The following is a 22,579-nucleotide window of genomic DNA, read 5'->3' on the forward strand; positions in this document are numbered from 1 at the left end:
ATTTTGATTCAGTTTGGCTTGGAAGGAAAGAAATAAACAGCGCAGGAGAACAACACTGGAATGACCAGGTAACAACTGCTTCTTCTCTCCCTACCCCAGTTCTCCGCCAGGTACAGTGTACTCTCGTCCGCCACCTGGCGCCAGGTTCCCAGTCACTACACAAAAACCACGTGTAAAAAAAGTGCTTACAACCTAACATATGACCCTGGTTTTTATCTCCGGCGACCAATAGTAAGGCAGTAGGCGGAGACGAGAAATGCCAGGTTCCAATCGCCGCCCGCTTTCTCCAGGGGGGGCGGGGTTTGGGATTTACCACGTTGGGTTTGTCCGCAGCGCTAATTAATTTTTCCGAAGGCTGGAGGGCTTCACTCCAGCTTGGGATCTGCCGCTGAGGCTGCCACCACCGCTACCTCCTCCTGCTGCAAGAGACAAGTTCGGTGGGGCTTCTCCACTGAAATACAATGTTTGACGGCTCCCTCCTACCTCCTCTTTCATTTCCTTTGCTGCTGCTGCTGCTGTTTGGGGCATTGGACACAAGCTCAGGTAGCTCTTTCTTTCCTTCCTTACCTTTGCCCCTCTCCGTTCACTGCCACTTCCCCTCCCGCGCACCCTCCCCACCCCTGGAGCTTGGCCGGTGGAGCATCACTCCCAAACCCCCCCTCGCTCCCTTCCACACCGGGCTCTGTCTCCAACTCTAGCAGCAGCCAACAGCAGCAGCATCACGCCAGCAGCGGTCCCCGCAGCCGTCCCTGGGGTCGGTCCCGTTCGGAAGGGCCAGGACGCGATTGCTCCCTGTCAGTGACGGGGATGGCGGGGCTGAGGGGAGGCTGCCGGGCAGGAGTGCAGGGCTGAGGCTTTCCTCAGCAATCCCCGGTCTTCTGGTCTGCTGTTCCAACTCCATGCGCAGTGGTTAGATACGCTTTGGCTGTTCCGCTCCTGCTTTCACTCGTACAGAAGTTGCCTGGTGCTTCTCTGCTTTTCCTTCCGTTCCGAGAAACTCGGTTAACTTTCGTGAAGTGCAACGTGTGTGGTTTATTGCAAAAACCCATTTTGGGTGGGGGTGAGGCAGAGGAGCGGTGGTGAGTGAGACACTCATTCAGAAGTATATTTAGGCATCAATGCGGAAAGGAAATATAAATCATCTCCCTGTTTGGCTCCATTGTCTTCACTGCTTGTTCAGAATTTCCAGTGTGTTGAGTCTGGAGCTTGAAACCTGAGCACTCAGTGGAAAGGGGCTGCAGGGCCCGGGCTGAGTGTGCAGGGAGGGCGAATGCAGCAGAGAGGGTGACCCGCAGAGCGGGGTTGGGTGGAGGGGAGGGAGGGGGCTTCCAGGCTCAAGCAGCCAGGGCAGAAGCTTCTCCCAGTGTCCGGGTCCTCTCCAGCCCACCTCCCTACTCACTGTCCGTTAGACAGCTGCCAGTGGGGGCGAGGTGGAGTTGGCCTCGAGGGGCGATCCGAGAGTGGCCCCGGAATGGAATTCTTCCCGGGACCGGGCTCGAGCCCCGACTGCTTGGCCGCTTCTCCTCGAGGAGCGGGGTGTACGGGAGCAGTGCCACTAATTCGGTGTTTTCCATTCTTTGCAGCAGTTGGAGGCGTCACCGCTGCTGAGCTGGAAGTGGTGCTCCCTCAGCGGGTGCGTCCGGAGGACATCCACCTGCTGTCACTGCCAGCCGGGGAGGTGGGGGCCGGTGGCCGAGGCTCAGCGCGGCGGCGGCGGCGGCAGCCCCACTCAGCCGCCTCTGCAGAGCAGTCCTCCGGCTTGGGGAAGCGTGGCTTTCTCTTACACTTGCCGGCCTTCGGGCGGGACCTCTACTTGCAGCTGCGGCGGGACCTGCGCTTCCTTTCCCGGGGCTTCGTGGTCGAGGAGCACGGGGCAGCGGGGAGTCGGATCCCGGAGGCCGAGCTCTGCTTTTACACGGGTCACGTATTGGGTTATAACGACTCGTTTGCCTCAGTCAGCACCTGCGGTGGATTGGTACTAACGCTTTCCTTCCTATGAAGCTTCTCCCTTAGGGTAGCATCACACGCGTGTGTGTCTGAATGGGTGAACCTGTGGGTGCCTATCTCAGTGTGTGGGTGTGCTTACATATGGGGCCTTACAAAGACATTCATTCAAGCGAGAGTGGAAGCCTTTACAGGGATGTTCATGTGTGTGCAGGTGACACCTGAAGGTTACATACTATTGAAGGGGATTATGAAAGTGGATAAAGCAAAAGACCTACCTAAAAAGAAACCTGGCTTCTGCGAAGTAATGTCTGATGATAGATATTGTCATTGAATGGTCTTGCAGAGAATAATCACTTCCATTCATATTACACAGGCGGAAGTTTATCTCTTTTGTCATTTCTTTTCATGCTTTCACCTGGAGAGTTAATTAGGGTGCACCTCTGAGTGAGGGAGGTAGCCTTGAGTGGCTGCCAGAGCTTCCTTCCAAGAGCCAATACTTTACACATAGTAAGTGATTAATATTTTTTAACTGAACCTAGAGGGGGACAGGTGCCTCTCCTTTACCTTGTAACAAAAGATGGTGGACTTAAACGAATTGTAGTGCCTTTTCCACACCTAGGGTTATTGGTGCATTTGACCCCACATGGCTCATAATACCCTGAGGGGCATCCCACATCATCCTTAGCACGTTTCAGATGCCGGCTCCTACTTTCTGTGGGCCTCTATATATTTTGTTCCCCCACTTCATGGCCAGAACCAGTCAATTACTCAACATTTATTTATAGGGCACTTGTTTTGTGCATACTAGGTTTATATACTAGTGCATACTAGGTACATATAGGTTTAAAGAAGTGTAACTTTCCTTAAATCCTAAAAAGCTTAGGGCTTCGGGAAGTTTAATCCCTTGATTCTACTGACTTCTGTGGGTAGCTAATGGACCCCACACAGATTCTTAGACAGCAGCATCTGCAGGACGGTTTTGCCTGGTATCTGGTGTCAGACCATAGACTGTTCATATTGTTGTCCTGTATTCATTCATGAGCCCCCTGTGGTGTTTATGATCCAAGTCAGTAGGTAGTTTATTATATCCCTTTGTGTCCCTCTCACTGTGTCAGTTCACACAAAGAGCTGGATTTTGTTGTTGTTGTTGTTCTGGGTGGTTTTATTCCCCTGCCCTTGTCCTCTTATATATTTACCCAGCAACTTTTCTCCCCCAGATAATCTGTGGTCAGCTCCCTTTGAATATTGCTGAAAATCTATCTAGAATTAAGGGAAGGGATCTTTCCCATGGATTGAAAAATGTAAATAGTTATGTTATTTTTTTTTTTTCCCTCAGCAGTAATGATAATGCTTGGGATAGGGTTGTGGTTGGGGAGGGGAGGGGATTGGGCGGGGGGGCACTGTCCTTGGAGTCTGGAATTCAGGAGTTTCCTAGTCAGTCATGTTTTGAGTCTAGGGCAGGATATGGTCTTGTAGGCTAGAAGTCTTGGCACTGTTCTTCTGCTTAGTTGAATCATTCATGGACTAGAATTTGGCCTGGGAACTGGGTACTGGAAATAGTAATTGAAAGAGTGCTTAATCAGGGTATAAGTGTTACTAGGAAAGTGGATTTAGAACAGCAGAGGGGAGCAAAGCAGGACATGCATAGGGAGGTGGGGAATAAATAAAAGAATGAAGAGATAGATTAAATGGGCATAGTTAATCATAGGACAAATGAAAAAACACAGTTCATCTCATGACATGGATTGAGAATTTAATGTGTGTATATATATATATATATATATATATATATATATATATAGAGAGAGAGAGAGAGAGAGAGAGAGAGAGAGGAAATGTTGTCTTGCTACTATTTAACCTACCTTTGCCAAAATGTTTAAAGGTCTGAATTGCCTTCCCCGTTCTCCCTCATCTGAAGCAGCCCAAATGCTTTTATGTCAATCTAATAAATGACTGTTAAGATTTGTGTTTATACTTTTGAGTTTAGTATCTATTATATGAAGCCATAGTTCTGCAGTGAGAAAATGTAGACAATGGTCTTAAAAAATAATTGCACAGAGAGTAAGCACCTTTCTCCATTTTAGAACAAAACTGAAGTAAAAATAATTTAATTTGTAGTTAGTTGTTTTCAGAAAGATTGTTCTTTTCTTTGGTACCATGTGGGGGCGCTGTGCCTTAGATAAAGGATTATATCCAAACTATTGACTTCGATAAGTTACCAATTGACAGCAAAAACAGCCTGTAAATCAGACAACTATGCACATTTCCTATTTAGCATGGCTTGTTAAATGTCAGGGATTTTAAAAACTTCTCAAAATACAGATAAATGAACAAGGTACAGAAGTGGGGAAATGAGCTCTACTTTGTTACTTGAGATATGGGCATAAATGTAACTGAAGACACTTGAACAGAATATAGAAGAAATTAACCTGATCATAAATAAATATTGTGATCTGTAGCACATTATTTTATATGAGGTCAAAGACCCATTGATGTTGAAATTAATTGTAATTTCATTTTAATCAGTATTTGTACTGATGAAAAGGCAGGCAGAAAAAGGATTGAAATACACTGTTATTGGATTAGACTAAACCAAAGGGAGCATATGAAAAGAGTCATACAGTTGCCTTCTTTAGTAGGGTGATCATTTTGATGATGGTGAGCATGGTCTGGATCTTGAAAGACATTCCCTACATGTAGTAATGAAGTATAATAACATTAAAAATCTAGAAAATCCAGCTATTCATTGAGAGCAAGAAAGAGGAGAGAGTGGGGATAGGGAATAGCATAGGTTTGTGGAGAATCCTGTCTTCCAATTCATGGGAAACCAAGTTCTATTTTTTTTTTAATGGAAATGAGTTTGTCTCTAGATTGTGTTATTCTCTGTGACTGGAGATAGATCAAAGGTACATCATTTTTCTAAAGGCGTAGAGATAAATAGATTGCCTCAACAGCTCTTACTTTACTACCTTCCCCATCACTTTTCTTGCCATCCTTCAGTTGACATGCTTTTGATCATAGAGCTGATATGTTGAGTGACATAGGGAGTTCTTACAATAGTCACTCATTTTGAAATTCCTTTGTGACTTGGCTTCTGGTTTCTCTTTGTTCTTTACCTATTTGTATTCCATTAAATTTTCTCAGAACCCAGAAAAGTAGAAGAATCCTTGATACAGTCACTCCTAATGTTTGGAAGCATTGAAAAAAGTTTCTGCAACAATATAATTTTAAGTAATCCAAGTTTGGTACCACTTCCTCCTGTGTGTGTAATAAATAATTGAGGATGGGAAACCTTCCACATAAAGACTGAAAAAATTAAAATAGGAAGCTTCCTTTCATGTAGTGAAGCAAGGTGAGAGGTTAAATTTTAAGGAATAAATGAAAAGTATTTTACCCTGTATGTCAACCTTTTCAGTTAACACAGTAAGGTGACTTTTTTTTTCTTTCCTGTCTAATCACACCAAGGAAAGTAAGCACAGTTTCAGAAGACTCCCTTCAGTTCTGTTTAGGACATTGTGTGGTGACCATTTTTGTTTTGATAAATGTTGGCCAACTTTGGAAAGATTATACAAATGAGAGAGCGTAATAATACATTCCATTCTGCTCTGCTGAAACCACTTTTTGAGACTGCGGTTAGGGAACTGGACAAGTACTCCAGAACCATAGAATTTCATAAAAGTCCAAAAGCACATTTACTTCTTGTCCAACTCAAGGAGATATCACTTCAGAATATATATATGTATATATATGTATATGTATGTGTATATATTTGAACTGAGAGGCAATGTAGTATACTGGATAGAGAGAAGAACTTAAGAGTCAGAAAGAGCTAGGTTTAAGTCTCACCTCTGATACATTCTGTCTGTTGAACCCTGGACAAGTCACTTAATTTCTCAGTTCTCTAGATCAGTTGTGTCAAACTCAAATAGAAGCAGGGCCACTAAACCTTATGTAAGAATCTCCATGGGTCAAATATTAACATTAGCTATATTCTACTGTTATTTGTATTTATTTTGGGAACTCTCAGGAGTGTTGCAGGCTATGCCCAGTCTCATGTTTGATACTTGTGCCTGAAACTGCAAGTTTCAAAGAAGGTGCCAACCTGCACTGGTAGAGTGAACTTCTTCATCTGTGAGTTTCCTGTACCATTAAAAGTATAGACCTGGTCCCTATCCCAAATATTTGGGTCGTTCTTCATTGAAGTGAACATTAAATTTGTTTCAAAAAAAATTTTAAGCATCAAAAAGGAGTATTTTCTTATGTAGAGAATGCAGAAAGAACATTCTCATGAAATTCTCTATTTCACACTGTATTACTTTGAAAAATTATACTCTATATTCTACATAATACTTTAAAAATAGCCCTTATCTGTGCTTCCTTTGGAATGTCCTTTTGTTCTCTTCTATGCATTTTAAAATGTTTCAGTGGTCCTCTTTTTTCCCCCATCGCTATTGCTGCGCAATATTTATTCTTATATATCCCTTATGTATCCAGACCCCTTCAATTAACCAAGGGAAAGCAGGGGGAACCCTCTATCAAATAAGCATAGTAGATGAACAAAATGAATACTTACAATGACCATGTCCAATATTGCATCTCTATACATCATATTTATCACTTCTCTGTCAAAAAGTGAGTAACTTGTGTCACCAGAGGTCTTTTGCAAACATGGTTTGCCATTGCTTTGATTGGAATTCTTAAGTATTTCAAAGCTACATTTTATGTTGCCCCTGAATAAATTATTCTGGTTCTGGTCGTTTCTAGAACTCAGAATTCTCTGAAATAATCTCTTGTATTACTTCTTATGGTGCAATAATATTCTACTAATGTACATACACTCCAATTTATTCAATCATTCCTCTCTTAGATTCTAGTTCTTTTTTCCCTCCTCGCCCTTTTAGTTTCCCTTTCAGCTTAAGAAAGTGTGTTTGTGCCTACTCCCTAACTGGTATTTTCTTCCCTCTTAACCTGGCTACCATCCCTATTTGTTTCCCTGTTGAGTTTTTTTTATATATTTCTACATCATATCAGGTGTGTGCGTATGTGTGTATGTTCAACCATCCTTTGTCTATTTCAGATAAGAACGAGATACCCACCTTCCACCCCTTTATCCATGTTTGTTTTCTGTTGTAATTCTCCATATTATGAAAGATAACATATTCCTCCCTCTTTGTTCCTTCTCTCTACATAATGTATTTCTCCTTTTACCCTTGCTTGTCTTCCCCTCTTAGGACAGTAGAATAGAGCTAATCTACTCACCAGACCCTTTCTATTTAACTCCTTAAGTATCCATTTGAAGATATTAAAGTTCTGAAGGGATACTTGTTTCTTCTTCACCTATTAGATGTTAGGAGTACAACACCATGTAGCTTCTAATTGCTTAAACAAATTCATCTTTGTAAGTTTCTCTGGATTCTTGCATTTGTATTTCAAAGTTCTTATTTAGTTCTGCTCTTTTTATCAGAAATGCCTTAAAGTCTTTTATTCCATTAAAAGTACAATATATCTCCCCTTACCCTCTCCCCCTTTACCACCACAGGATTATATTCAACTTTACAAGGTAACTTATTCTTGGGTGTAAACCATATATTTTGCTTTTTTGAGTATTGTATTCCAAGATCTCCTCTCATTTATAATGGAAGCTGCCAGATCTTGTGTGATTCTGACTGTAGTTTTTTGTTATTACTGTTAGATACCTAGGTGGAGCAGTGATTGAGATTGTTTGAAGAATAAGGAAGGCCTGACTGCAAACTATGCCTCTACACTTACTAGCTCTATGACTTAGGGAAAATTATGTAACTTTTTCAGCTTCAGTTTCATCAATTATAAAATGGGGATAATAAGAGCACCTACCTCACAGAACATGTTGTAAGAATCAAATGAGATAATATATGTAAAACACTTTGCAAATTGAAAAGTATTATGTAAATGTAACTTAAATTGCTTTTTTTCTGGATGTTTGCAGTATTTTTTTTCCTTTGGTATGGAAACTCTAGATTTTGGCTGTGACATTTCTGGGACTTTTCTTTTTGGGGTCCTTTCAGGCAGTGATCAATGGATTCATTATATCTTTACTTTGCCCTCTTCTAACAGACCTTTGTCTATTTATGATTTCTTGAAAAATAGTATTTAGATTTTTGTTTTATCATGGCTTTCAGGTAGTTTAATAGTTCTTGAGTTATATCTCTGATCAATTTTCCAGGTTAGTTTTTTTATATTCTATATCTTCCATTTTCTTCTCTATTTCTTCAGTCTTTTCACTTCACTCTAATATTCCACGCTATCTCATGAAATCATTAATTTCTGGCATATTCTAGTTTTTAGAGATTCCATTTCTTAGGTAAGGTTCATCACTATCTCTTCTAAGAAACTTATTTTCCTTCCAATTCTTCCCTTGCATGACTTTCTTTCTCCCTTCCTTCCTTCCTTCCATCCATCCATCCATCTATCTCATGCTTCATTTATTCTAGGCATTCATGTAGTCTTTGTGAAGAACTCATTTTTTTCTTTGTCTTTGCTTGAAATTGTCATAGAATTAGATTTTCAATAATTTTTGATACTTATGAGTGTTTTCTTTGATTTACTCACATCCTTAGCTTTAGCTCCTGAATTGAGGATTTGTACCAAGGCCAAGCTCTGCAACCCCCTGCTGCACTTTTGGGTGGGGTGGGTGGCTAAACTTGGTCTCCCTCTTGGTTCTCTGATTTCTTGAGTTGACCTCCAACTTATAGGGTTAGGCTCCCTCTGGATCTTTGAGGTTCAGAGCACTGGGGCTTCAGGGTCCCTTGTGGCATCTAGAGATAGAGTGTTGGGGCACCACATAGCCCCTTGGTCTGGGTTGCTGCTGTGGCACAATGCTGTCAACTCTCTGATACCCTCCTCAAAGTTTCCATGGTCTCTACCATGGAGATATTTATCTTGCTTTCTCAGGGGAGTCCTCTACTCTTACTGCCTCTGGAGAAAGAGGCTTGCCGGCTATAGGTATCCTTGGCTTTCTTTAATCATGTTACCTTAAGCTGGTGGACTCCTTTCCCATTGGTCTTGGGCTTCTGGCTGTCTTTGTTAGGTTCTGGAGTTGCAGATGTCACTTTGGTTTCTCATTAGATTTACTGATGTTTATTCACTTTGGTATAAGGTTCAGGGTTTTGGTGGACTACTTGGGGAGCTGGGCAGCCTACCTTCATTCAGGCAGCCATCCAGGGAGGAAGTGCCCATTAACTTTGAGCTGATAATTTTAGTAAGGCAAATTTCCAGGAAACTACTAGTAATATCATCTTTTATTATAAGGAAAATAAAAATGTGTTGACACTCTTATTTTAAGTGTCTCTTTGCCACTTGCTTGACCTAGTGCTCAACCCTCTGGATTCAAGGGTTAGGAGTAAGTCTTTTTTTTTGTTTCCTTTGGGGCTAGAAGAGGGTTTCCTAGATGAAGACTGAGCAATTGAAGGGGATTCACCCGCATATTTACACCCAATTTCCTGTCTAGGTGATGATCTCTGTTTCAATAGAAGGAAGCAATATTTCCAGTCCCACAGCAAATGTGGTCATTTTGAATTCTTTTAGTTAAGGGTTCCTTCAAGATGTGAAATTTTTGAAAATGGCACACTCAGTTTTATAAAAGAGGGAATGTGATGCTTTTAGAAAGAAAGAAGGTTATGCAGCAAATTGAAGGGGAAAAGGGGGCTTAGATTAGGAGTTGATAAAGTTGTTAGAATCAGGTTTTAGTAGGTCATCTATTGTTTAATGAATCATTAGATGAATATCCGGTCACTGGACCCAGATGGCTCAGGAGGGGAAAGTAAGGTTGGTGACCTTGAACAGCCCTTTCTCACTAAAAACAAAGTCAAGTGCAAATCATGTCATCATTTCTCTGATGTCATGGTCTTCGAAAATGAAAGATGAACACAGACAGATAGAAAATGTTTGTCATAATGCTTTATGATTCTTTATAAAAGAGATTTGCCAATAATTCCCTTAGAATTTTATAATATGAAAAGGTTTATAAAGTAATAGTGTGTGAGCAAATTGACCTGAGTAAAATGTGGCCTTAAAAATCTAATATTGTGAAGGCTGGGAGGTGGGAAAAGAGGATGGAAAAATCCAGTAAGTGATAGCTGTATCAAAGCAATTGCCAGGGTTTTTATCATCTTATCCCTTGGCTGTTACAACCATCTAACTGGTCTCCTGGTTCTGAATATCTTGTCCTTGGGCCAATCCATTCTACCTGTGGTAGTCCTAGAGCACTGATTTCATAGTGTGGCTGCCCTGCTCAGAAATTAGCAATGTCCCTTCACAGTCCACTCCTTAGGCTAGTCTTCAAGGTCCTTTACAATCTCATTTCCTCTTAATTTTTTAACCTTATGGCCTACCACTCTTTAACACAAACACCAAAAGTCATCTAAACTGGTGAAATGATTACTTCCCTTGATCTATACGCTATACATCCACTAATTAGACTAAGAGCAGCCTTTTTGGGGGGGGGGGGAGGCATCAGAACATTGCTCACTTTTATTGAGTTTCCCATCCACTAAAGTCCATCAGCCTTTTTTCCCCCGCATGAACTACGGTTAAGTCCAATCTCCTCCCTTCTGTACCTGTGCATAAAATGATTTTTGAAACAGCTAGCAATTAAATGATGAAATGGAACTAAAGCAGATTTTAAAATTTAGTGCAAGTATTGTGATTTTAAAATTATTTTTAAAAAATTTCTATTTAAATAAAAGTGTACCCTGGACAAGAAAACCTACTTAATTTATATGTAGAGCTAATATTCTAAAACTAAAGCAATCCTGCAGAAAGAAACACATTATTACAGTAGATATCAGTCTACCTGTGGCATACTTAAAATGGATAAAATGCCCACAAAAAGTCAGTTGAAAAGAAATATTCTTTTTAAAAAATTAATTTATTTTCAGGTTTCAACAATCACTTCCATAAGTCTTAAATTTTCTCCCCCTCTATAGAAATTTATCTTGCCCTACAGGACAAAAGAGGAGATGAGGATAAAGGAAGGGAGGGATGTTAGAAGGAGGACAGATGGGTGATAGGGGTAATTAGAATGCTCGGCATTTTGGGGTGGGGGAGGGGAGAAATGGGGAGTAAATTTGGAATCCAAAATTTTGTGGAAATGAATGTTGAAAACTTAAATAAATAAATTTAAATATGAAAAAAAAGGTTGGGAGAAAGAAGAAAGCTAGGGTTTTCAAAAAACAATGAAAGAAAGAAAATAGTTATAGAGGATTTCTTTAAATATAAAAAAAAGAAAAGAAAGAAGGCCAGAAATAATAAAAAGGCATAACTTTAAGAAATACATGTTGGATTTGTCAAAAACATAGAAAGAAAAGCAAATTGTCCACAGGAGATACATAATTGTGACATACTAGAGATACAATCCCTTTCACCAAAATAAATAAATAATCTTAAAAAAAATTTTTTTCTCCCCCTCCTTTTGCCCCCTCCCCGAGATGTCTTACAGTCTTATTGAGGTTCCACACATACATTCTTATTAAACACATTTTCACATTAGTCATGTTGCATAGAAGAATTAAAATGAATGGGAAAAGCCATGAAAAAAACCAAACCAAAACAACAAAGAAAAAATAGTTTGCTTCATTCTGTGTTCGAATTCCATAGTTTTTTCTCTGGATGTGGATGGCATTTTGCCTTGAGTCCTTTGGGAATGATTTAGGTCCTTGCATTGCTGTGAAGGGCTTGGTCTATCAGAAACAATCCTCACACACTGTGGCTGTTACTGTGTATAATATTCTCCTCATTCTACCCATTTCACTCAGCATCAGTTCATATAAGTCTTTTCAGGTTTTTCTGAAGTCTGACTGTTTGCCATTTCTTATGGCATAGTAGTATTCTATTAGATTCCTATACCACAACTAGTTCAGCCATTCCCCAGTTGATGGGCATCACCTTGGTTTCCAGTTCTTGATCACCACAAAAAGAGCAGCTATAAATATTTTTGTACATGTGGGACCTTTTACCATTTTTATAATCTCTTTGGGATACAGTCCTAGAAGTGATATTGCTGGGTCGAAGTGTATGGACATTTTTGTAGCCCTTTGGGCATAGTTCCAAACTGCTCTCCAGAATGGCTGGATCAGCGCACAGCTCTATCAACAATGAATGAGTATTTCAACTCTCCCACACCCTCTCCAGCTTTTATCATCTTCCTGTTTTGCCATTTTAGCCAATCTGATAGGTGTGATATGGTACCTCAGAGTTGTTTTGATTTGCATCTCTCTAATCAATAGTGATTTGGAGCATTTTTTTCATATGACTAAGATAGCTTTAATTTCTTCCTCTGAAAACTGTCTGTTCATATCAATTGGGGAATGACATGTGTTCTTGTAAATTTGACTCTGTTCTCTATAGATTTTAGAAATGAGGTCTTTATCACAGACACTAGTTGTAAAATTCTTTCCCAGTTTTCTGGTTCCTTCCTAATCTTGGTTGCATTGACTTTCTATAAAAATCTTTTCAATTTCATGTAATCAAAATTATCCATTCTACAATTCATAATGTTCTCTATCTCTTGTTTGGTCATAAATTTATACACTATCCCTTGCTCCCTTAATTTGTCTATAGTACCAATCAAAAAGAAATATTCTTGATTGCCCTCTGGATTTTCTCTAATATAATTTTCTCCTTTAAATGTAATTTCTTATGGAATGAACATTGTTAAATTTAACTTTATCACTTTATGTGCCTGCTATTGAGGTATATTGATTTTTATTTATTTATTTACTTTGGTCAGGGAACGATGGGACTTCGGACCATATTAGTGTGAGGAACTCCTGATTTGGGAAGTCACTCCATCAATCCATATTGGAAATTCTTCTATAATTTAGTAGACTTAATTAGGTACCTGGCCCACTAAGAATTTAAGTGAGATGATGAAAGATGTTAAATACTAGGCTAATGAGTGGGCAGTGAAGAGACATTGTTGTTTTCTGAGCAGGGCAACCACATTATAAAATCAGTGTACTAGGACTATCATAGACAGGATGGATTGTCCAAAGGAGAAGATAGTAGAGACCAGGAAACTGGTTAGAAGGTGTAACAGTCAAATTATAAGGTGATAAAAGCTTTGTTGACTGCCTAGATACAGTTATTGTTTACTGAACACTTTAAAGTTTGCAAAGCATTTTATATATGTTATCTCATTTTATCCTCACAAGAACTTTGCAAGGTGGGTGCTATTATGCCCATTTTACAGATGGGAAACTGAGGTAGACAATGAAGAAGTGAGAGAATAAGCACTTATATAGCACCTACCATGTGTGAGGCACTGGGCTAAGGGCTTTATACAAATATTATCTCTTTTGAGCCTCATAAAAACCCTGTGAGGTAGGTGCTATTATCATCTTCATTTTGCAGTTAAGGAAACTAAGGCAAACAGAGGCAAAGAGGCTTGCCCAGGGTCACACAGCTAATGTTAGAGGCCAAATTTGAACTCGGGTCTTTCTGACTCAAAGGAAGCTAGGTGGCACAGTAGATAGAGCATGGGGCTTGAAATCAGGAACACTCATTCATCTTCATGAGTTCAACTTTGAGCTCAGACACTAGCTTTGTGACCCTGAGCAGCTCACTTAACCCTGTTTGCCTCAGGTTCCTCATCTGTAGAATGAGCTGGAGAAGGAGATGGCAAACCACTTCAGTAACTTTGCCAAGGAAACTCCAAAATGGGGTCATGAAGAGTCAGACAGAACTGAGATGACCAAACAACAAGAAAACTTCATGACTAAAATTCTAGAACTATGAATTCAAAAGATCTTGAGGTTTTGAACCTTCAAGGGTCATTGGGGAAATAGTTGTACATTGACAAATAGAAGAAAATCTAGAAGGGTAGCTAGTTTGGGAAGGAGCACAATTAGTTTGGTTTTACACATTTTGAGTTTGAAGCAACACGATGACAATCAAATGGAAATGTGCAGTAGACAAAGATAGAGAATTTGGGATTAGGAGAGACCAGCTCTATAAATTTAGATTTAAGAGGCTCTTTGAAGGTTAGGAGGATACTTGGGATCTTTGGAGAGAGCTGAGCAGTTATGGCCCTTGTCAAGCATGTGTTTAAGTTTTTTATTTTTGTTTCCTTTTTTTTAAAGTGAATTGCTGTATTGAACCAACTAACCTTTTAGATCTGATTTCCTTTATGATAAGCAGAATCTCTTGGTAAGTGAATTGTTTCAAGAAAAAAAGTGGAATCTGATTGTAGAATAGTTTTTTCTTTAAAAGGTAAACTGTTCACCTAGGAATCAAATCCATGACTTTCACACTGTTAACATTGTTCTCTAACCAGATATGACCTAAAGTAGACCATGTAGATTAATAACAGAACTTAGCCCTAATTAAGAAAGTGACTCTCACAGTTTTTTCTCAAAAGAAAGTCATCAGGCCTTGGAGTGCAAATGTTACTGAAACTTGAATGTGAAGCAGACACATGGAATAGGCTTTCATAGGGTGACAGTCATTGTAGTTGTGCAGTTTTGTTCCCTTAAAGATATAGAGAGGATAGCTTTCTACAATTCCAGTAACATTAAGACAGAGATTTTGTTACACTGGTCTAAGTTTTTTTTTTCCTAAAAATGTGAAAAAGTTGGCCTAATGTTTAGGTGGTGATGAAACTACATTTTTACTTACATATTTTTGGCATTAGAGCAAACAACTGGCACTGCTTCAGGAAGACTGGTGATGTTTTTAGCCACAACACCTGATTTACAGCTTTCTTCTATACTGGTATAGCAACTCCCAAAGTAAGTGCAGGACACAAAGTTAAAAAGCAAATGAACACTTAACCTCGCAGAAAAACTATTCTAAAATGCACTGGTTTCCAGCATATTTTATAGAGATATTTTTCTCTTTTGTAATATTTTAATTCTTTTTAAAATTACTTTTTTTTTTAAAAAAAAGGCAAAAATGCAAGCTGTATGAAATAGCTAGGTTGAGCAGCGAATAGGGTGTTAGAATTAGGAACACATGAGTTCAAATCCTACCTGAGATATTGATGAACTGTGTGACCCCAGAAAAGCTTCTTGTAATATCTCATAGTCTCAGTTTATTCATGCGTAAAATGGAGTTAGACTTCATAGCCTTTTAGAACCCTTTCAGCTCTAAATCTGTGATCCCATAAATAATCATAGTCACATTAAACAACCACACACACATTGGGAATGTTTGAAAATGTATATCTCAGGCTGTCCCTTGACTCCTCCATGGGTAACCATTGTTACCCATAGTGGGTAACTATTCCATACCATAGTGGGGAACATGTTTTATCATTGATTTTCTGGAGTAGTGATGGTCATTGTAGAGTTCTTAAGTTCTTCCAAATTGTTGTTTTTTATAATGTTATAGTTATTATGAGGAAGGGGGAGGGAGGGAGGGAGGGAGAGAGAGAAAGAGAGAGAGAGAGAGAGAGAGAGAGAGAGAGGCAGAGGCAGAGAGACAGAAGCAGAGAGACAGAGACAGAGACAGAGACAGAGAGAGGAAGGAAGAAAGAAAACACAGTTCTCTTCACTTCACTCTAACAATTCATATAAATCTTCCCAAGGTTCTCTGAATCCGTCTTTTTCATTATTTCTTATGGTGCAGTTATACTGTGTTACATTCAAATGCCTTAATTTGTTCAACCATTTCCCAATTGATGAATACTCCTTTAGTTTTTAATTCCTTACTATAACAAAAAAATGCTGCTATAATATTTTTGTTTATATCAATCTATTTTATCTTTCTTTGATCTCTGAGCTATAGTCCTATTATTGCTAGATCAATATTATAATTTCTTATTCTATTTCATGGAACAAGCATGAGCAATCTCCATTTCGTCTGGGTTCTTTTGTCTGTAAAGACTGTTTTGTAGTTATATTTGCATAGTTACTTTATGTAGACTCTCAAATATTCTGGACATTCTATAGTTATCTTGAACAGAACTTCTCTAACTCTTCCTGTTGAATTTTATTGGTGACATGGAAAAGCTAATTATTTAGGTAGTTTATTTTCTATCTTGATACTTTACTGAAGATATTAGTTTTATTAATCTTAGTTTATTTTTAGCATTTTGAAGTTTACCATGTGCCTTCATCATAATAATTCTATGAATTAGGTAGTGCAAGTACTATCTCCATTTTACAGATGTGGAAACTGAAACTCAGGGAGGTTGTTTATACAATTAATATGTGTCAGAGCTGGGATCTGAACACAGTTCTCCTGACCCCAAATGACCACATGTTTTAAGCTTTTCTCCTGCTGCTGAACATTAGTGTCATAGTTGCTGATATAGTAGATTTTCTTTGTAAGTGTGGACAGCTCAATAAATCATATTAGCTTTGGGGATAGGATTATAAGTTATGACTCTTTCCTGAATGGACCACAAAAACATGTGGTTCCCTACTATAAACAAAATTCCCATGTGTTGATTCATTATCTATATATTCCAGTTAGGAATATGTCTGGCTCTAATATTCTGCCTGAGTTATGCCTTAGATACGGGTTGGTAGCAAGTATAGGATGAGGAACCACAATCCAGGAGTCGTAGCATGAGTGAGATATAAGGAAAAAAAGGTGTCAGGGCGGCAAGTGGGCTTTCAAGCTAGTCAAGCAAATAGAGATCAAGAATTCGCAGATATTGAAGAAGATGGCAAGTCATGAGATTGAAAGTCAATATGATTAGCAAGTGGGCTTTCATGAGTTGAAGTAGCAGCTAGTTGATGTGGAAAGAAAGCAGTCAGCAGCCAGGCAACATACAGGAATATAGGGAATAGGAACAAGGGAAACCAGATGGTGGCTGCTCAATACCAGGAGTAAAGAAAGGATTCTGTAGCGTCTGTTGTTCCCCTTTCACCCTGGTGAGAACAAATCTGGCTTTGAGGCCTGCACATGATAACTGAAAACAGCTGGCTGAGTTTTGAGTGCTGGGCCTGAAAACTGGCACAGGTCTCTGGCAGAGGCATTTTCCTGACAGGAGCAAAGAACTTCAAATATATTTCCTGTGCAATGGGAGCCATTTCATGGTTTCCCAATGTGATGGAGTCAGGTGTAGTCATTAGAAAAGACCTCAGATCTGGTGAATCCATTCATTCTTTCTGAGTACAACAACACTGTGATTTCAAGAAGAAGCATTCTAGCACAATTGCAACTGAGAAAGGATTAAAGGTAGCATCATTCCCTGTAGACCTGTGATCCATGGATAGATGTCAGGGGATTTGTGAATATGGATGAAAAAAATTACATCTTTATTTTCACTTTTATTTTCACATCTTTATTTCTCTAACTGAGATTTAGCATTTCCTTCAGTTATTTAAAAATCTTATGGGACAGGAGTCCATAGACTTCAGTGGAACCAAATAGGTTCATGGCACACATACACACACACACACACACAAAATTAAGAATTCTTGCTTTAGACAAGTGATTATTCTGTATATGTGTGTGTGTATGTTTATCTATATGTTTACTTGAGACAAGATCTTTTAAAATGAATGTAAATTTGTCATAAATTGTCATAGATTCTTTTTTTAAAGATATTTTTACTCGTCTTTGTATCACAGTCGTTTCAACACCACTCCTCCAGATTGGACCCTCCCATATGATAAAGAAAAACAATAAAACACCTAGCATAATTTCACTGCTGGTGAATACTCTGGTTGTAGTGTGAGACTGAAAAGGAAAAGATTTGCATTCTAGGAGGAATAAGGTAACTGGCTTCAAGTATCTAAAGGGCTCCTATTTGAAAGAGGTATTATACTCTTTTTTCTTAGCCCCTGAAGGCAGAATGAGAAGAAACGGGTGGCAGTGGCATCAATTCCCTTTTTAGCTCAACAAAGAGAAAACAAACTTTCTAATCAATAGAGCTGCCAAAAGTAGAAGTATCTCTCTTAAAAGGTAAGGAATTCTTATAAAAAGTCTCCAGGCAAAGGCTGATGGCCCCTTGTCAGTATTGTCCCAGAAGAGATTCTAGTGCAAACATGGGTTGAACTACATTATCTCAGAGGTTCTTTCAGATTCTGAGATGCTGCTGTCATCATGCTAAATGTCCAGCCAATGAAAACACCATGTAATTGTTAAGTGCCAGGGATAAATTGAATATAATGAGTTTCATGTTTAACGTGACTAAACAATCTAACAATTGTGTACTTTTCACAATTGCTACTACTAATAAAGACCTTTAGAAAGCTTCTCTCAGAGAGCAGACCATATCCATGTTTTTTGATTGTCAGTTCATATTGTTGACTTTGAATTTGCTGTTTGCTAGAAACTCCAGATTTTTATTTTATATGAACTATCATCTATTTTTTATTACTATTTTATTCATTTTACTTGAACTTTCTTCTGTCCTATCCTTGTACCATTAATTTTCTTTGAACCCAAGTTGAAGACTTGACATTTCTCACTCTTAAATTTCATCTTGCTTTGATTCGCTGTCTTTTCCTTTGCAGGCCTTCTTTCATACCTATTCTATCATCTAGTATGTTTGTTCCCTCCCAGCCAACTCAGGCCTCACGGATTTTGTTGTAGCTGTGAAGGGTGATGAGGGTTGTAGTGACCGAAGCCTTCTAGCTGAAGCCTCTCCTGAAGCAATAAGAGTGTGGGACTGGCTAAGGATCAGGCAGAGGACCTCATGCTCACTTGTAGATAAATTTGAGTGGCAGCGATAGAAGGTAACTTTGTCTAGTTCCACATAGTGTCGCTTTTCTGACGCTGAACCCCAGACCTAAACCCTTGCTCTCCCAAATTCAGACCTTGCTTTAATTCTTGGTCTCAACACTACTTCTACCTGTAATGCTGTCTCCCACAGTCTTCCTTTTTTTTCACCCATGTTGGGTTTTATTCCTTGTGCTTGATGCTGGCTTGTTTTTGCTGTGATTTTGATCCTACCTTACTAGTTATGTCATTTTTTAAAAATCCTCAACCTGTGGAGGATTCACACATTACCACAGGACCTACTATGCAGGCCAGTACGTTTGACTTGGTATCACTCAACCAAAGTTTGATAAGTATCCCATTTGCATCTTTATCCAAGTCATTGATAAAAACATTGAGGAAAGGGCCAAACAGAGATTCCTAGGACATTCCACTTAGAAATCTCTGTCTACACTGATATAGGTGGATTAATCACTACTCTTTGAATCTGTTCCTACAGCTAGTTCTGAAATTAACTAACTATACTAGATTCTAGTTTGTATCTCTTTACCTTGCTCATAAGGGCGTTGTGAGAGATTTTGTCAAATATCTTGTATAATATATCTGTGGCTTCCTCCGATTTACTAGTGTATTAATCCTGACAGAAAATAAATGAGGTTCATTTGACATAACCTGTTTTTGATGAATTCCTTCTTACTCATAAGTGATCAGTGCTTCAGTTTCTAAGTTTTCACAAACCATTCTTTTATCCATATATTTGAGAATTTTTCTAGATATTAAGGTCAAACTCATTGGCCTACTATCTGAAGAATCAACCTTCTTCCCAATTTGAAAGTTGATACACTTACCAGAATCCAGGTCTGTCGTACCTTTTCCCTAATTTTGCATAATTTCTGCATGATTTTTCAACGGTCATGTGTTTCGGAAGTTATGTTGGGGGTTTGTTACTCCCATCCCCCACCTTCAGTGTCTTGGAGTGTAGTTCATCTGGAACTTGAAAGTTAAATATGTTAAAGTCAGCAAGTCGCTCTCCTTAAATGAATACATATTGGGTTTGAAGTCTCTAAGCAATCATCACTAAGGCAAGGTGATGGGAGCTTTGTCCTGGGGTAATATAATTATAAAATAGCTTTGAAAGTTTGCACTTACCACCTCGTTTACCAGAATAATTAGCTAAAATGGGAAGGTATCAGAGGATAAACTTCTTTCTACCAAGTTTGCATCTTAGATAAGCCCCATTCCCCTCTGCTCTTACAGTAATCCCTCTTCCATTAGGAGATTGAATTATCCTGAGATCATTGCCAACTGAGGTCAAGGTCCTGGGGTCTTTTACTCAATTCAGATGAATGTTTCATAATAAGTCTTTTTGAATGTTTCTTTCATGCTGCTTGCCTTGGGCTCACTTTGTTAAGCTTGCCACAGGAACTAAGTGACTAGTTGCAGCTCTGAGAAACCATTTACTATTCTGGTTCTATCTTTCCTTGTCCAAAGGTAGGATGAAAGAAGGTCCTTTGTATTAAGGTGGAGGTGGGGAAGCAAAGTAAGAGTTAGTTTTGCCTTTTTTCTATTGTCTTATTATCCTGTGGCTCTGAGCAATAGTCCTCTCTTTCTTTGACTTTTCTTTTGCCTCAGTAAAACTTTAAAAAACATCTTTTTTGTTTTAATTATTTGCTCATTCATTCATTCAGCACGCTAATGCCTTCAGCTATTGGCTTTGGTGTTCCCAGGGTAGCCTCAATTAAACTTCATCACTTTCATTTTCTGTATGTCTTTTAAAAATCCACGTTAATAATAGCAGCTAACATTTGCATAGCACTTTAAAGTTTTCAAAGTGCTTTATAGATATTATCTCATTTAACTCTGTGAGGTAAGTTCTATTGTTACCCCCATTTTACAGCTGAGGGAGCTAAAGCCCAGCAAGGTTAAGTGACTTGTCCAGAGGTAGAAGGCTAGTAAAGTGTCTGTAGTAGAATTCACTCAGATCTTTCTGACTCAAGTCGGGCAGTCTATCATCTATACCACCTACCTGTTTGACTAGTGTCCTGTGCATTCACATCAGTCTCTTTAGATAGATAGTGCTTCTCCGTTTTCTTCGAACATTTTAATTGATTTTTTTACAGCACCTTAATTTTCAAATAGAACCCTCTTCCTGTTCCATCTCAGAGAGCCATTCTTTGTAAGCAAGAATAAAAACAGAGGGTAACAGTTTTACAAAAGTAACATGTCCTGAGTGTGACTACGCTCCATACCCAGAGTGGCCCATTCTGCAGAGGCAGCACTCAGAGAAGAGAAATATGTGTGTATTGGGACTCAGCTTGGTCATGATGACTGAACAAAATTCACTTTAATTTTTGTAGCTATGGTTCTTTCCAGTGTTGTTGTCGTCTTTGTGGACATCATTTTCTTGATTTACTTATTTCACCTTGTACCAGTTGATAGAAGTCTTTCCATGTTTCTCTGAATTCTTCATGTTTATTATTTCTAATGAGGCAGTGTGGCATAACTGATAGCCATCCCGGAAGCCAGGTCCTGCTTCTGACACCTTCTGGCTATGCGACTATGGGCAAATCATGTAACCTCTCAGTGCTCTAGACAACTGTTTGAGACAGTGAGTTTCAGAGAAGGAGATCACCTACACTGGTAGAAAGAATTTCCTCAACAGAGTTCTCTATATCAGTCAGTCGTAGGCCTATTCCTTAAGGCACAATAATATTCTATTGCATTTCTGAACCACAATTTGTTTAGCCACTCCTTATACCAGGGGTGGAGAACCTGCTACCTCAAGGTCACATGTGGCCTCACGGCCACGCTTGAGGACCTAGAGAGCCACAGGTGGCCTCTCCAGGCAGCAGGTTCCCCACCCCTGCCTTAGACAATGGGTGTCTACTTTATTTCCACTTCATTCATTAGCCCCGCCCCCCCCAAGTGAACAGCTATTAATATTTTGGTGTATATGGCACCTTTCTTTATATCTTTGATCTCTTTGGGGGTGAAGGTTTAGCAGGGAGGTCTCTAGGATAATATTTACTTTTTCCTACCTCTTGTCACTTCCAATTCAGCAACAAGATCCTCCTCACTTCACCGAATTAGGTCCAAAATAGCTGTTACCTTCATTACTCTTTCAGCTTTTTAAGAGTGAGATGATTAAAAAGGCAAATCAATAACTTTTGGCACAGAGTGGCTGCTACCACTACTATCCTATTTCTCTGAGTCACATTTATGATTTGCTTCTGGTGCCCATCATCCATTTCTTTTCTTTCTAATCAGATGGTCAGAAGGAAGAACATTCCCATAACTATGCTAATGCTGTATCTCGTTCAGTTTTTCTTCAGATGCTCTCCACCATGCTCACCCCTCAGGCTTATGGCTTTCCTTATAGGAAAGTTTGTCTAACGTTTCTTTTGCATAAGGCATGATGTCTGATCAAGAGTAAAATATGCATGTGCAGGTGTGCATATAGAGATACTTTTTTTCATATTGAAACTGTGTATTTATTGTTATAGGTAATTTCCAGTGAGGAATCTCCCTCTACCAGTGCAGATGGGCATCTGCTTTGCAACTTGTAGTCTGAATTTTGCTTTAGGATGCTGAGAGGTTAAGTGACTTACTGGGGAAACACAGCTATTTGTGTTAAAGGCAGAACTTGAATTCAAGTCTTCTTGACTCTATGACTAGCTCCTATCTACTTGCCTTCTTTGAACAAATGATATCTTGTGTTTATAGTGGACTTATCCACCTTTTTTCCTGTTATCTGGTATTACTTGTTCTGGCCCATTGGCAAATTCCTTCCAGAACTCCAGTGAAGGCAATCCCTTCTCTCTGCTGTTATCTGTTATCTTTGAGATCTCCTGAGGGAATCCAACTTTCAGCCACAGCTTGACTCTCACTGTTTATCAGATTTCAGATATTGCTTGCTTATTTCTCATCTTTTTTTTTTTACCATCCCATCATGTTTCATAATTCAGTTATATTAAACAAACAT

At 39.2% G+C, this 22,579-nt stretch overlaps 1 protein-coding gene across 2 annotated transcripts in view; it reads left to right on the forward strand.

Annotated features, from left to right (window-relative positions):
• Positions 1 to 336: 336 nt before the first annotated feature.
• ADAMTS17 (ADAM metallopeptidase with thrombospondin type 1 motif 17) overlaps positions 337 to 22,579 on the forward strand; it is a 489,795-nt gene continuing 467,552 nt past the window's right edge. For both annotated transcript variants that reach the window (XM_072616993.1, XM_072616988.1), the window contains exons 1-2: positions 337 to 543; positions 1,584 to 1,975. In XM_072616993.1, coding sequence (XP_072473094.1) covers positions 462 to 543; positions 1,584 to 1,975 — 474 coding nt within the window. In that variant the 5' untranslated portion in view covers positions 337 to 461. The remainder of the gene's footprint in view (positions 544 to 1,583; positions 1,976 to 22,579) is intronic.

The sequence above is a fragment of the Notamacropus eugenii genome, chromosome 1, assembly GCF_028372415.1.
Source record: "Notamacropus eugenii isolate mMacEug1 chromosome 1, mMacEug1.pri_v2, whole genome shotgun sequence".
Lineage (NCBI taxonomy): Eukaryota > Metazoa > Chordata > Mammalia > Diprotodontia > Macropodidae > Notamacropus > Notamacropus eugenii.